The 15218-nt window shown below is 45.6% G+C and overlaps 2 protein-coding genes across 2 annotated transcripts; both read right to left on the bottom strand.

The window, feature by feature from the left end:
• Positions 1–4372: 4372 nt before the first annotated feature.
• Positions 4373–5889, bottom strand: LOC127695403 (transmembrane protein 92-like). The gene is made up of 5 exons (XM_052197521.1): positions 5809–5889; positions 5452–5474; positions 4901–4984; positions 4563–4761; positions 4373–4474 (listed from the first exon to the last, which is right to left on the bottom strand). The coding sequence occupies exons 1-5, from the start codon at positions 5887–5889 to the stop codon at positions 4373–4375; spliced, it is 489 nt and encodes a 162-aa protein (XP_052053481.1).
• A 6862-nt stretch (positions 5890–12751) lies between these two features.
• Positions 12752–14369, bottom strand: LOC127695404 (transmembrane protein 92-like). The gene is made up of 5 exons (XM_052197522.1): positions 14289–14369; positions 13919–13941; positions 13344–13427; positions 13008–13206; positions 12752–12841 (listed from the first exon to the last, which is right to left on the bottom strand). Exons 1-5 carry the CDS (start codon positions 14367–14369, stop codon positions 12752–12754), a joined length of 477 nt encoding a protein of 158 aa, XP_052053482.1.
• Between the last annotated feature and the right edge of the window lie 849 nt (positions 14370–15218).

Below are 15218 nucleotides of genomic sequence, written 5' to 3'. Positions count from 1 at the left end.
AGGAAACAGACATTGGCTGCAGCAGAACTGAGGTCAAATGACCCAAATGGTATTGATGTCCTAGAAGAGTGGGAATAGAGGGTTGAAAAGATGGAGAAGGGCAGTTGGTCAGCAGGACAGGGAACTGAGTTTTTCAGAGAGGTTGGTGGCAGGGCAGGTTATAAAAAGACCAAACCTCCAAAATGGCAATGAAATCACTGGAGTGACTCCTGGGAGGGAGTTGGGAATGGGAGGGGCCACACAGGGACCAGGGGAGTTCTGGGATGGTAATTCTGTGCATGATATCTGTGCAGATGGGGCAGAAATTAGTTGGACTTCCTGAGATAGTTACCTTTGGTTTGGTTTGGTTTGAGACAGGGTGGGTTTTCCTCTCTATAAAGCCCTGTCTGGCCTTGCACTCAATACTTAGAACAGGCTGGCTTCAAACTCAGAACACCTTACCCCTGCCTCCTAAATGCTAGGACTAAAGGAGTGGGCCATCATGACTTCAATGTGCAATCATGCCATGATGACTTCTGTCTTTTTCCACAAAGGAAGTTGAGGATGGGATTTGAGAGGTCTGAGAAGGCAGGTCTGCATGAGTTGCCTTGAGAGACTCTGGAGTGTTTTGGAGGAGTTGGAGTCTGGATATCCAATCACTCCCAACTAGCTAGGGTTTGTGCAATTCTGTCACAGTTGTACTATCAAGGTTAAGAAGAAGGGAAACCACCGATATATTCTCAAGACCATGCAGGGCACTCAGTCCTTTAAGCCTCAGGTAAACTCTGTAGGGTAAGCCTTACAAATCCATCTGTCCTGTAGCTTGTGCTTGCTTACTTCCTTAAGACCCAAACTTTGTTTGGTGTAGAAATAAATAAATAAATAAATAAATAAATAAATAAATAAATAAATAAATAAATGAAATTGTAGGAAGGTATACACTTGCCTAGTGTTTTTTTTTAATTCGATAAATTTTTTATTTACATTTGAAATGATTTCCCCTTTTCTAGTGTTTTAAGATGCTCAAAATTTCACAAGCTTTATTTACCTGAACATTAATTAGAAATGCCAGGCTATAGAGATGATTCAGCCCATAAGAGCACTGACTGCTCTTCCAGAGGTCCTGAGTTCAATTCCTAAAAACCACACGGTGGCTCACAACCATCTGTCATGGGATCTGATGCCCTCTTCTGGTGTGTCTGAAAGTGAGACCACTCACGCAGTGCTGGTTCTTAGGAAAAAAAACCCAATTCCCCCTGAGTCTGGATTCTTCCTTGATGAGCAGGATGGAGGGAGAATCAGGGAGACATTTGATGTGAGAAAGTTGCAGTTACACTGAAGTCAGGAATTTGGGTCTGAAGGCATGAATGTGGGCGTTGGGAAGGTTGGGAGAACAACCAGATTGGAAGTTGACACATCTGGACCAGAGCAGCAGATGGTGCTGACAATGGGAATGGGAGACAAGGAGGATGTTCTAGATAGGGTTACTATTGCTATGACAAAACACCATGACGAAGGCAAGTTGAGGAAAAAAGATTTTTTTTTTATTTACATCTCCTCCAAGTTATAATCTAAAACAGAAGATATCAGGAAAGGAAATCAGACAGGGAGTGAACGTGGAGGCAGGAGCTGATGCAGAGGATTTAAGGGACTGTTTCTCTCTCCATCTCTCTCTCTCTCTCTCTCTCTCTCTGTCTGTCTCTCTGCATTAAACAAATAAAAAGGAAAATACATGATCTCTGTTAGGTATGATGGAGAAGGAAGTTCATTGTAGATAAAAGGCAGAGAATGGAATATCTGTGAAAGTCCAGAGTCTACGTGACCCTAAGCCATTGGGGTTGGTGACAGACAGGGGGGCAGAGCACCAGGACCGGTCAAGAGGATGATGCAGTTCAGTGACCAAGAGGATAAAAGGTACAAAAGAATCTAGTAGGATCATATAGAGAAGAGCATCTGGAGGAAGGGAGGCCCAGTTCTGTGGTGCAGAATTCAGGGCAGAGGGCTGGGTACCAGATATGCCCTGTGACAGACAGGGACTGAGGGATGCTGGGAGAGCTTGCAGGTCAGCTCCACTTTAATATAAAATAGGCCCCTCAGCCCTCCGTCCCAGGTGTGAAACTTAACACTTTCTCAACCCCCTTCCTTTCCAAACTGGGTTTCCTCTGGCTTTCCTAGAGCACTTGATTTGTTTGAGGCTGGCCTTGAACTCACAGATTCGCAGGTTCCCTCTGTTCCCCAACCTGATATATATATATATACAGGTTGTTCCCCAACCTGATACATATATATTGGTTTTTTGAGACAGGGTTTCTCTGTGTAGACCTGGCTGTCCTAGGACTCACTCTGTAAACCAGGCTGGCCTAGAACTCAGAAATCCATCTGCCTCTGCTTCCCAAGTGCTGGGATTACAGGCATGTGATACGACACCCAGCTTTCCCAACCTGATATTAAAGGCATGTGCTAGCATGCTAGGCTCAAATTGTTTTCTTATCAAACCCAGGACCACCAGCCCAGGGATGGCCTCACAATGGCCAGGCCCTCTTTTTTATTTTTAATGTCTTGTAGGCTTGCCTACAGCCAGATGTTACAGAGGCATTTTCTCAACTGAGATTCTTTCCAATGATTCTAGATTGTGTCAAGTTTTGTACATGAAAGGCTGCAGGGCTTAAGCAGATTGCTACATCCTCCCTCCCAGCTCTTCTCAAAATGGAATCAGCAAAGTATGTCCAAGCTGGGCCTGGTGGGACACACCTTTAATCCCTGTGCTTAAGAAGGAGAAGCAAGTGATCTCTGAGTTTTGAATTCTAGGCTATCCTGGTCTACAGAGAGAGTGCCAGGATAGTTAGGGCTATACAGAGAACCTTGTCTTGAAAAACAAAAAGAAACACTTAAGAGATGGCTCAGTGGTTAAGAGCACTGACTGCTCTTCTGAAGGTCCTGAGTTCAAATCCCAGCAACCACATTGTGGCTCACAACCATCTGTAATGAGATCTCTTGCACTCTTCTGAAGTGTCTGAAGACAACTACAGTATAAATAAATAAATCTTTGGGAGAACAAAAGAAAAAAAACAAATAGGAAAGAAAGAAAAAGAAAGAAAAAAGTAAAAGAGAGAATCACAGAGATACCACAAGCCGAGGAGGGGAGGGAGGTAAAATCTATCCATTAGTGACTGTAAATGGCTAATCTTTTTTTGGTTTTTCAAGACAGGATTTCTGTGTAGACCTGGATGTCCTGGAACTCAGAAATCCACCTTCCTCTGACTCCCAAGTGCTGGGATTAAAGGGGTGGTCAACCACTGCCCAGCAGGAGAGTAATTTTATTTTTTATTTAATTTTTTTAAGTGTCCTTCCAAGCTAGCCACCTGCTCACTGCTCCAAGTAGCTGTCATACAATACTAGAGTTATTGGACAAGCAGCTGGGGACTTACCTCCAGATCTTGCACATGCTAGGAAAATTCTCTTTCACTGAGCTATGTTCTCAGACAACCTCCTACCAGGCCTTAACTCATTGTAACTCTGGCTAGACTCAGAGCTGTAATCCTCCTGCCTCAGATTTCTGACTAACTTGGAACTATACCATAGCACCTGGCTCTTCCAGATCTTAATAAACATGCAAAGAAACAGACAAACACACATTAATAAAAATGTAGCAATTACATGTATTTTACAAACCTGCTATGTAATTTTCTTTTTTCCCAATAAGACAGACACCATATAGGTTGGCATGACAGATCCTTCATCATTCCGGGATGTGTGCCTGGTCTCCCAGGAAAGCAGGTCACAGGACTGGAATAGAATTGTGGGAACTTTCCTCTTCATTTTTTTAGTGCCCACAAGACCCCAGGAAACTAAAAGTCTAAGCCTTCATCACACCTTGGATGCTCAGTCCTCCCAGCAGGTGTCAGTGCAGTCAGTTACCAATAGAAGATGTCAGAAGTGTTTCCTCCTCCTCTGACCTTGTCTCCATCCCTACACTGCAGTCAGCTGCTGACACTCAGTCCCTGGGTTCTCACATTGCTATAGAGGGACAGCGAGGCCCTCTCTGCCCAGGTATGGTTGGAAGATGGCTCAGAGTCTGTGCTGTTCAGGCTTCAATCTCTTCCAGGCACAGAAGTGCTTCTGTAGGATGGCAGAGTGAGCTATCCAGTCAAGGTTGGCAGTCCACTAGCAATGATCTCTCTACATCCACTACAGCCACTACCAATTCTTAAATCTGTCAACAGCCTTGAGTGTGGGACAGAGATTCTGCACCCAGCTTAGCTCTCATGACAGAAGGGGAGGGGGCAGCATTGTATAAAAACTATAAATTAAATCAAAGTACAAGAGACACGATGGGATCAGCAGTCATTCCAGGGTCCTGGGCTTGATCCAAGAGGTCTGTGTGTGAGGGAGCTCACAGGGTTGCATAGGCATTCCCTCTCATCTGACCAGCATGGCCCTCAGGCCTGAGGCTGTAGGGAGGATGTGGTTCTGTGGGAGTTGGATTTAGAACAACCTGCTGGAGAAAGGGGTACTTGTTTTATTTAGAGTCTGGGCAAAGAATGACTATGAAACACATTAGGTATTGGGACAGAAAAACACACCTGACTGTAGCGTAGTGGGGGATCCCAGGAGCTGACACAAACGCTCTCTAGGGGAGCAATGGAGGGCGGTTCTCGGGTAGTCTGTGGATCCCCTGTTCTGACATCATGCTGCTCTCTTCTATAGTGGAGACAGAAGCACTCCACTAGCACACAGATGTACAAGAGCTCGATGATGACCAATAAGATGATGAACAGGACCCTAGGGAGGGGGATGGTGATGTCATGAGTACCTAGACTATGCTCCCTTGCCAAACCCCCTCCATGAACCACCCCCACCTTGTCTCTGGTGGACCCAGCCCTCAGAAAATGATGCCCAGAGGTGGGGAGCCCCAGCTTACCTGAAGTGGTTGTTTGCAGGATCCCCGACCTTTCTTTCTGGGCAGCATGCATTGTCACAGCATGTGAATCCTTTGGGGCAGCTTCTAGTCAGGACAAACAGACATGGGGAGATACTGTTGGCATCAGAGGGTCCAACCAAAGGATCCTTGTTTCCTTAGACTCTTAGACCCTAAGATTGCAAGCCACTCTTAGTGGTTTTGGGGTACAGTTCCATCCTGGTTTCACTGGGAGGAATCAGGGTCTGGCCTCGAGGCCTGAGTTCAGAGTTCATCAGGGCAGGATGCCATTGTTCCTCAGGCAGAATGGTCATGGTGCTGATCTTCCATGGGAGGCAGCAGTGGGACATTGCCCATGTGACCCCCCCTCCCCCAGCTGTGAAAGGTTGGGGATTAGCAGCAGTTCCAGACTGCAGATCCTGAGGTTGGGTAAGGTGAGAGGGGCTATGGTTTCAGCAAAACTGATAGGAATTAGGTGTCTGTGCCCTTATCCAGGGCAGAATCTGAGCACAGGCAGGTTCCCCCACCCCCACCACGAAAAGTCCCATACTTACAAGCTGTCACATGTGTTTACATCCTGTGGAAGAAAAAAAGACAAGGTCAGTGCTCAAAGCCTGGGAGTTGGGTCTCAGGTGTAAGAAAGCTTCTCCAACATGGAGATAAATCAGGTAGGTGTGTGTAAACCAGTGGTGCTTGTCCAGCATGACAGAACTCAGGAGAATACAGAACTATTCAAGGCTACAGATCCAGTTTGAGAACAAGAAACTCTGTCTCACAAAGAACTGTAGGCTAGTCTCTGCTCAGAAATTGTTCCACACAGTGGGTCTCAGACTGTCCCTCCCTCAACAACCATGTCCAGGGATAAGCCTCTGCCCATAGGGTCCTCCCAAAGTCACAGAAGACTGGCTTACCTCATTGGTGCTTACTCCTTGGAGAGTAGAAAGCAGGCCAAAGATCAAGGTGAGTGTGCCCACAGCACAGGAGTCCTTCATCTCTGCAAGGGGCCACTGAGCTTCTGTGTGTAAGGACAGAGTGACTGGGTAAGATCTTCCCAACTTCCCTCCAACTATGGGGCCCAGCCGCAGGGTATGGGCTCAGTTAAAACACCACAGTTGGGCACAACCAGGGCTTTGAGATGACCTAGAGCTTAGAAAAGCAAATTAGAGAAGTCCTGGCCTTACTTGAGTTTGAGGAATTGGGAATTGGGAGTTTAGAAGAGATTGATTTCCAACTTTGTAAGTTGGATGGAGCAGAGCGCTCTGGATGTCCCTCTGCTGTGCTGTGCTTAAATAGTGGTTAGAACAGGGTGTGGTTGCCCAACCTTTAATCCCACCAAGGATAAGAAGGCAATTCTCTGGGAGTTCAAAGTTAGTAGGATATAATTAGGGAGAGCCTAGCCAGCCAGGATTGAATTTTTTAAAAAAAGCCAGATGTTGGTAGCACAAGCCTTTAAATCGCAGCATTCCAGAGACAAGAGACAGGTGGGTTACTGAGGTTAGCCTGGTCTACAGAGCAAGTTCCAGGTCAGCCAAGACTACACAGAGAAACCCTGTGTGAGATGGGAGTAGGAACAGTCTGGGCAGATGGCTGAGAGTTGGAGAGCAGATGTCCTTGGACCTGGATTCTGTTTCCAGCATCTGTATACAAGTCAGCTACATAAGCACCTAGAAACTCCAGTTCTAGAAGATGCTGGCTTCTGAACTCTGAGAGCACCAGGCATGCGTACGGTGCTCATAAATCTATGCAATAAATACTCAGACACATAAAAATGAAACAAATAAATTTCAAACAAAACAAACCAGTAAGACCGGCCAGGTGATTGGCTGTGTGAATGTGCTTACCAACAATCCTGAAAACCTGAATCTGCTTTGTTTACTTGGTTGGAATTGTTTTTTGAAAGCATCTCTGTACAGAGCCAGGCTGTCCTTGCACTCACTCTGTAGATGTGGCTATCCTCCAGCTCACAGAGATCCCCCTGCCTCTGCCTCTGCCTCCTGAATTCAGTGATTAAAGGCCTGTGCCACCACATCCAGCTTTGAAAACCTTAATTTGATCTCTGGGACCCATGTAGTAGAAGGAGAAAGTCAACTCCATGCACTTTACTGCAAATATACACAGACACAAACAAACACACACAAACGGGGTTGGGGCATGGAGGGGAAGAGAGAGACAGAGAGTAAATGAATAAATGTATTTAAAATATCTTTTGTTATTTTAGATTTTCTTTTTTTATTTATTTTATGTATACGAATACACTATAGCTGTACTGGTGGTTGTGAGCCATCATGTGGTTTCTGGGAATTTGAATTCAGGAACTCTGCTCACTCTGGTCAGCCCTCTTTTATATTTTCAAGACAGGGTTTCACAGTATAACACTGGTTGTCCTGAAACTCACTCTGTAGACCAGGCTGGACTTCAACACAAGAGAACCACCTCCATCTGCATCCAGAGTCTTGGATTAAAGGTGTATACCTGCACCATCCAATATAAAAAAAAAAAAAAACAAAAAACAAAAAGCAAAAAACAAAAAAAAAAAAAACCTTTAAAATAAAAAATTAAAATATGGTGACAATCGATTCAAGACAAGTAATGATGTTGCCTTGGTCATGGTGTCTTTTCATAGCAGTAAAACCCTAAATAAGACAGAAAATTGTACCAGAATTGGGGTATTGCTGTGATAGGCTTGACCATGGTTTTGTTTGAAAGAAAGGGGATTTTGGGACTTTGACTTTGGAAAGCAAGAGAATGCTTTATGTAGGGCTTAATGGGCCAGGCTAGTAGGAATGTGGAAGATGGTGATAGTTAGAATGATTTGAATTGTGAGGACCTTGACCAAGACATTTCAGTGAAAAATTTCAGCATGTGGTTTAGAAACTATTTTTGTATTATTGTGGTGAAGAATGTGGTGATTTTTGCCTTTGTCTGAAGAGTCTGCCTAAGGCGAAGGTGAAGAAATTTAAATTAGTTGCATTAACAAAGGAAGTCTCAAAAAGCCCAGCAGAAACTTTGTTCTCTGGTTAAGTATTCATGCTAAGAAAGGAAAAATATAAAATATATGGTTCAAGTATTAATGGGGCACCAGGAAGTGAAATGGAGCTGAATCCTATGCTCTTGGAGAGAGCAGATTAAGGGATTTGGGAGCGAGATCCTGCCCAGCTTCATTTACGTCCAGGTATAGAGTACACACCTTTAATCCCAGGAGACAAAGCCAAACAGATCTATGAGTTCAAGGCCTGCCTGGGACAAAGCAGGTTCTAGGTGAAGAAAAGCTTAAATTCAGGTATGCTGGTACACGCCTTTAATCCCAGCAATACAGGACACAGAGGCTTGCAGGTCTCTGAGTTCAAGGTCAATCTGCAGAGCAAGTTCCAGGACAGCCAAGTTTAGGCAGAAAGTTGGGGAACAAAGAACTGGTAATAGAATAAGGAGGGCCATGTTCCATCTCCAGAAGCAGTAGAACTCGGCAGCTACTGAGGTCCTGAGTTCAATTCCCAGCACCACATGTTGGCTCACAACTTTCTGTACAGAGATCCCATACCCTCTTCTGGTGTGTATGAAGACACTGACAGTGTACTCACAGACATAAAATAAAAATATATCTTTGGGCTGGAGAGATGGCCCAGCTGTTAAGAGCACTGACTGCTCTTCCAGAGGTCCTGAGTTCAATTCCCAGCACCCACATGGTACCTCACAACCATCTCTAATGGGGATCTTATGCCCTCTTCTGGTGTATCTGAATACAGTAACAATGAAATAAAGAAATATTTAAAAGATTTTTTTTTTAAATTGAAAAGAAAAAAGAAAAAGCCGGGCAGTAGTTGTACATGCCCTTAATCTCAACATTGGGAGGCAGTGGACGGCACATTTCTGAGTTTGAGTCCAGTTTTGTCTACAGAGTGAAGACAAACAGGGCTACACAGAGAAACCCTGTCTCAAACAAAACAAAACAAACAAAACAATAATAAAAACTCCTAAAAAAAAAAAAAAAGACCTATCTCATTTAACATGAGGCAAAGTGTTATCTGAGAGCACAAAGAAGCTGTGTTCCAGAGATAGCCGAGGTTGGACCTCCTGTTGCAACTGTACTTGATAATGTGCAAGTTTCACCCAGGTGGTGCTGGTTTTGAAGGCATGAAGGGGTCATGAATAGCAGCTGAGGCTTGGCACTGTGAGAGGCCATGGAAGGCCATTGTTGACAGTGCAGCCTCAGTTGTACTTGATGACCCAGGGATCATACAAGGAATTGAGGCTTGGAGAAGTGATGGAAGACCTTTGGTGGAGCCCACAAGATCATGTGTGGATCCCAGACATTGTAATGAGAAGCTGCAACATTGAATCTGCCTTGGAGACGAGATTTGGGAGATGCCAGAACCATGGGATATCTGCTGAGAATAAGCTGCTAATAGGAAGTGGAACCAGCCCAGGAAAAGAAACTTGTTGCAGTCAACAAAGATGAAAAAGGAGTTGGAGATCTGAAGACCGCTTCTACATCAGACACACATGGAGTTGCAGAGTTTCAAGTTTGATCAGCTGGTGTCCTGTCTTGATTCCAGAATTACAGATAAGTCATTGGATGGATCTCAGAAGAGACTTTGAACTTAGGACTTTTAACATTGTTGATACTGCTATCAAGTATGGAGTCTTTGGAAGTTATACTGAATACACTTTTAACTTATGTTACGGCTAAATATGGACCCATAGAGTCACATGTTTGAGTAAGCCAATGGGGGCCAGGGAGTGGAATGTGAGGATTTGTCTGTGCTTGGATCAGGGAGTGGCACTATTGTAAGGTGTGGCCTTGTTGGAGTAGGAGTGTCACTGTGTATGTGGGCTTTGAGACCCTCATTATAGATGCCTGGAAGCCAGTATTCTCCTAGTGGTCTCCAGATGAGGATTAGAGCTCTCAGCTTCTCCTGCACCATGCCTGCCCAGATGCTACCATGTTCCTGCCTTGATACTGGACTGAACCTCTGAACCTAGAAGCCAGCCTCAATTAAATGTCTTTATAATAGCTGCCTTGCTACTAGTATCTTTTCACAGCAGTAAAACCTTAACTAAGACAACTTTTTAAAAAACAACTTATTTATTTATTTATTATATGTGAGTCTACTGTGTTCAGACACTCCAGAAGAAGTTGTCAGATCACCTAACAGTTGGTAGTAAGCCACCATGTGGTTGCTGCGATTTGAACTCAGGATCATCAGAAGAGCAGACAGTGCTCTTAACCACTGAGCCATCATCTCTCTAGCTCCTAAGACAACTTTTTCTGTGAAATTCAAAATCACCTTACTTTTGAGACAGGGTTTCTCTGTGTACTCCTGGCATCCTGGAACTCACTCAGTAGAGCAGGCTGGCCTTGAACACAGAGATCTGCCTGTCTCTGCCTCCTGAATACTAGGATCAAAGGCCACTACCTTGCCACTAAATATAACCAACATAACAAATAAGTGTTACCGATAGGTTAAGTGAAATTCAAAGTGTCTCAGGATTTACTTGGTGTGCTTGGCTCTGCTCACATTTAAAACATCACAGGAACGACACTGAATGCATATTGGTACACAAATACACATGCAGGCAAAACACTAATATAGACAAAAAAAATCTTAAATTGGGCAGCGGTGGTGCACACCTTTAATCTCAGCAATTGGGAGAGAGAGGCAGGTAGATCACTGTGTTTGAAGGCAGCCTGCATTACAGAATGAGTCAGGGACAGCCAGGGCTACACAGGAACGACATCCTTTGCTCTATAACTTCTGAGAGAAGGAAGTGTTGTACCTACACTCAACTCCTCAGAGTCCAAAGGGTCCCTAAAGGTTGCCTCTGAGCTCCCTGGTTTTTTTCCATGATACCAAATTGTCCCTCTGTGTCCCTATCTGCACACAGGGTGGGGATAAGACTGGAAGCTGAAGATTCCTGCACAGAACAAGAGCCCAAGGCCCTTGCCAGCATCCGGCAAGACAGAGGCTCAGCAGTGCTGCAGGGCAGTCAGGTGTGGAGCTCCCTGGGAGGGCTGTTCTTTCCCTGTGTAGCCTTGGCTGTTCCACAGATGCTCTTTACCACTGGGTCATTTTTCCAGCCAGCTAATGTCCTTTCTTATACCTTGATCAACTCCCAGCACCCACAATTTGGCTCTTAGCTGTGTGGAGTCCAAGTTCCAGGGGATCTGAAGCCCACTCCAGCCTCCTAGGGTCTTGAATGCATATTGGTACACAAATACACATGCAGGCAAAACACTAATATAGACAAAAAAAATCTTAAATTGGGCAGCGGTGGTGCACACCTTTAATCTCAGCAATTGGGAGAGAGAGGCAGGTAGATCACTGTGTTTGAAGGCAGCCTGCACTACAGAATGAGTCAGGGACAGCCAGGGCTACACAGACAAGGTCAGTCTCGAGAAGAGTTTTTGTTTCTTTGTTTATGTGTACGTTTATGATTTTCAAAACTGTTTCTCTATGTAGCCATGGCTGTCCTGGAACTCACGCTGAGGAACTCAGAAATCTACCTGCCTCTGCCTCCCTAGTGCTGGGATCAAAGCCATGCACCACCACTGCCCAGCAGGAAAGTTTTTTTCTTTAGAGTTCTCCCAAGCTAGCCACCTGCTCACTGCTCCCTGTAGCTGTAATACAGTATGAGATTGTTGGAGCAGCAGCTGGGGACTTACCTCCATATCTTGCGCATGCTAGGCAAATTCTCTACTACTGAGCCATGTTGTCAGTAATCCTCCCCACCATGGCTTAACTCATTGTAACTCTGGCTAGATTCAGAGGGGTAATCCTCCTGCCTCAGATTTCTGACCAACTTGGAACCACACCACAGCACCTGTGTCTTCCACATCTTAATAGACACACAAAGAAACATACAAACACACATTTATAAAAATGTAACAATTACATGTATTTTACAACCCTCCTATGTAATTTTCTTTTCTCCCAATGAGACAGACACAATGTAGGTTGGCATGACAGATCCTTCATCATTAGTGGATGTGTGCCTGTCTTACAGAACAAGTTCCCACAGGTCAATGGATGTGGACCAGGATTTCACAGCCTTTCTGGTCCAGTGCACCAGAAGATGCTCCTCTGCATGGTTGTGTGCCTCACTCCACAGGAGTCTAACCATGCCTGCTTCTCCAGGCTTTCTCCCACCCTACCTTCTCGTAAGAGGCTGTTTTCTGGCTTGTATATCCCTATGAGTCCCATGATTAGTCAAGTTCTGGTCTCCATGGAAAGCAGGTCACAGGAGTGGAATAGAATTGTGGGAGGTTTCCTGTTCATTTCTTTAGTGCCCCCAAGTCCCAGGAAGCTGAAGGTCTAAGCCTTCATCACACCTTGGATGCTCAGTCCTCCCAGCAGGTGTCAGTGCAGTCAGTCACCAATGGAAGAAGCTGGAAGTGTTTCCTCAGCCTCTGACCTTGTCTCCATCCCTACACTGCATTCAGCCATTGGCACTCAGTCCCTGGGTTCTCACATTGCTATAGAGGGACAGCGAGGCCCTCTCTGACCAGGTATAGTAGGAAGATGGCTCAGAGTCTGTGCTGTTCAGTCTTCAATCTCTTCCAGGCACAGAAGTGCTTCTGTAGGATGGTTGAGTGAGCTGTCCAGTCAAGGTTGGCAGTCTACTAGCAATGAACTCTCTGCAACCACTACAGCCACTGCTAATTCTTGAAACTCTCAACACCCTTGAGTGTGGGACAGAGATTCTGGACTTAGCTCTCAAGCCAGAAGGGGAGGGTTAAGCATTGTATAAAAACAATAAATTAAATCAAAGGACAAGAGACATGATGGGTTCAGCATTCATTCCAGGGTCCTAGGCTTGATCCAAGAGGTCTGAGTGTAAGGGAGCTCACAGGGTTGCCTAGGCATTCGGTCTCATCTGACCAGCAGGGCCCTCAGGCCTGAGGCTGTAGGGAGGAGGTGGTTCTGTGGGAGTTGGATTCAGAACAACCTGCAGGAGAAAAGAGATACTTGTTTTATTTATAGTCTGGGGACAAAGAATGAAAATTAGGGTTGGCAGAGCCACTGCCTATCCATTATCCCTCTCCCCAATCCATTCTGGCAACATGTTCAACAGCTGGCTATAAAACATTAGGTATTTGGACAAAAAGAGGCACCTGACTGTAGTGAGGTGGGGAATCCAAGGAGGTGATCCAAATGCTCTCTAGGCGAGCAATGGAGGTCGGTTTTCGGGAATTCTGATGATCCCCTGTTCTGTCATCTTGCTCCTCTCTTCCACAGTTGGGACAGAAGTAGTCCACTAGCCCACACATGCAAATGATGATGACCATGACCAACAAGATGATAAACAAGAACCTAGGGTGGGGATGGTGTTGTCATGAGTGCCTAGGACAAGGTCCCTTGCCAAACCCCCTCCATCACCCACCCCCACCTTGTCTCTGGTGGACCCAGCCCTCAGTGAATGATGACCAGAAGTGGTGACCCCGGCTTACAGGAAGGGGTCATTTGCAGGATCCCAGGCCTTTCTTTCTGGGCAGCATTCATTTTCACAGCATGTGAATCCTTTGGGGCAGCTTCTAGTCAGGACAAACAGACATGGGGAGATACTGATGGCATCAGAGTGTCAATTAAAAGGTCCCTGATTCCCTAGACTCTTAGAACCTCAGGTTGCAAGCCACTCTTAGTGGTTTTGGGGTACAGTTCCATCCTGGGTTCACTGGGAGGAATCAGGGTCTGGACTTGAGGCCTGAGTTCAGATTTCATCAGGGCAGGATGCCATTGTTCCTCAGGCAGAATGGTCATGGTGCTGATCTCCCATGGGAGGCAGCAGTGGGACATTGCCCATGCGACTCCCCCTCCCTGAGCTGTGAAAGGTTGGGGATTAGCAGCAGTTCCAGACTGCAGATCCTGAGGTTGAGTAAGGTGAGAGGGGTTATGGTTTCAGCAAAAATGATAAAAATTAGGTGTCTGTCCCCTTATGTAGGGCAGAATCTGAGCACAGGCAGGTTCTGCCACCCCCACCCTGCCTTCCTTTTACTGATAATTCTAGACAAAGTCCCATACTTACAAGCTGTCACATGTGTTTGCCCCCTGTGGAAGAAAAAAGACAGAGGTCAATGCTCAAAGCCTGGGAGTTGGGTCTCAGGTATGGGAATGCTTCTCCAACATGGAGATAAATCAGGTAGGTATGTGTAAACCAGTGGTGCTTATCCATCATGACAGAACTCAAGAGAAAAAAGAGCTATTCAAGGCTACAGAGACAGTTTGAGGCCCGATTGGGAACAGGACTCTTTGTCTCACAAAGAACTGTAGGCTATTCTCTGCTCATAAATTATTCCAGACAGTGGGTCTCAGACTCTCCTTCCCTCCAACAACCATGTACAGAGATAAGGCTCTGCCCCAAAGGGTCCTCCCAAAGTCACAGAAGACTGGCTTACCTCATTGGTGCTTACTCCTTGGAGTCTGGAAAGCAGGCCAAAGATCAAGGTGAGTGTGCCCACAGCACAGGAGTCCTTCATCCCTGCAAGGGGCCACTGAGCTTCTGTGTGTAAGGACAGAGTGACAGGGCAAGACCTTCCCAACTTCCCTCTACCTATGGGGCCCAGCCTCAGGATAGGGGCTCAGTTGACACACCAGAGTTGGGCACAACCAGGGCCTTGAGCTGACCTAGAGCTCAGAAAAGGAAAGTAGAGAAGACCTGGCCTTGCTTGAGTTTGAGTAATTAGGAATTGGGAGTTTAGAAGAGATTGATTTGCCAACTTTGTAAGTTGGATGGAGCAGAGCACTGTGGATGACCCTCTGCTGTGCTGTGCTTAAATACTGGTTAGAGCAGGGCGTGGTTGCCCAACCTTTAATCCCACCAAGGATAAGAAGGCAAATCTCTTGTGAGTTCAAAGCGAATATGATTTAAATAGTGAGATCTGGAGCAGCTAGGATTGAATATAAAAAAAAAAAAAAAGCCAGGTGTTGGTAGCACAAGCCTTTAAATCCCAGCATTCCAGAGACAAGAGACAGGTGGGTTACTGAAACTAGCCTGGTCTACAGAGCAAGTTCCAGGTCAGCCAAGACTACACAGAGTAACCCTTTGTGGGTTGGGAGGGAGAACAGTCTGGAAAGATGACTCAGAGTTGGAGAGCAGATGTCCTTGGACCTGGATTCTGTTTCCAGAATCTGTAATCAAGACGGCTCATAAGCACCTGAAACTCCAGTTCTAGATGATGCCGGCTTCTGAACTCTGAGGGCACCAGGCATGCATATGGGGCATAAACATCTATGCAATAAATACTCAGACCCATAAAAAGGAAACAAAAAAATTTAAAACAAAACAAACCTGTAAGGCCAGCTAGGTGATTTGCTGGGTGAATGTG

This window comes from Apodemus sylvaticus, chromosome 10 (assembly GCF_947179515.1).
Source record: "Apodemus sylvaticus chromosome 10, mApoSyl1.1, whole genome shotgun sequence".
Classification (NCBI taxonomy): Eukaryota; Metazoa; Chordata; class Mammalia; order Rodentia; family Muridae; genus Apodemus; species Apodemus sylvaticus.
This window is presented reverse-complemented; position numbering and strand designations above follow the sequence as displayed.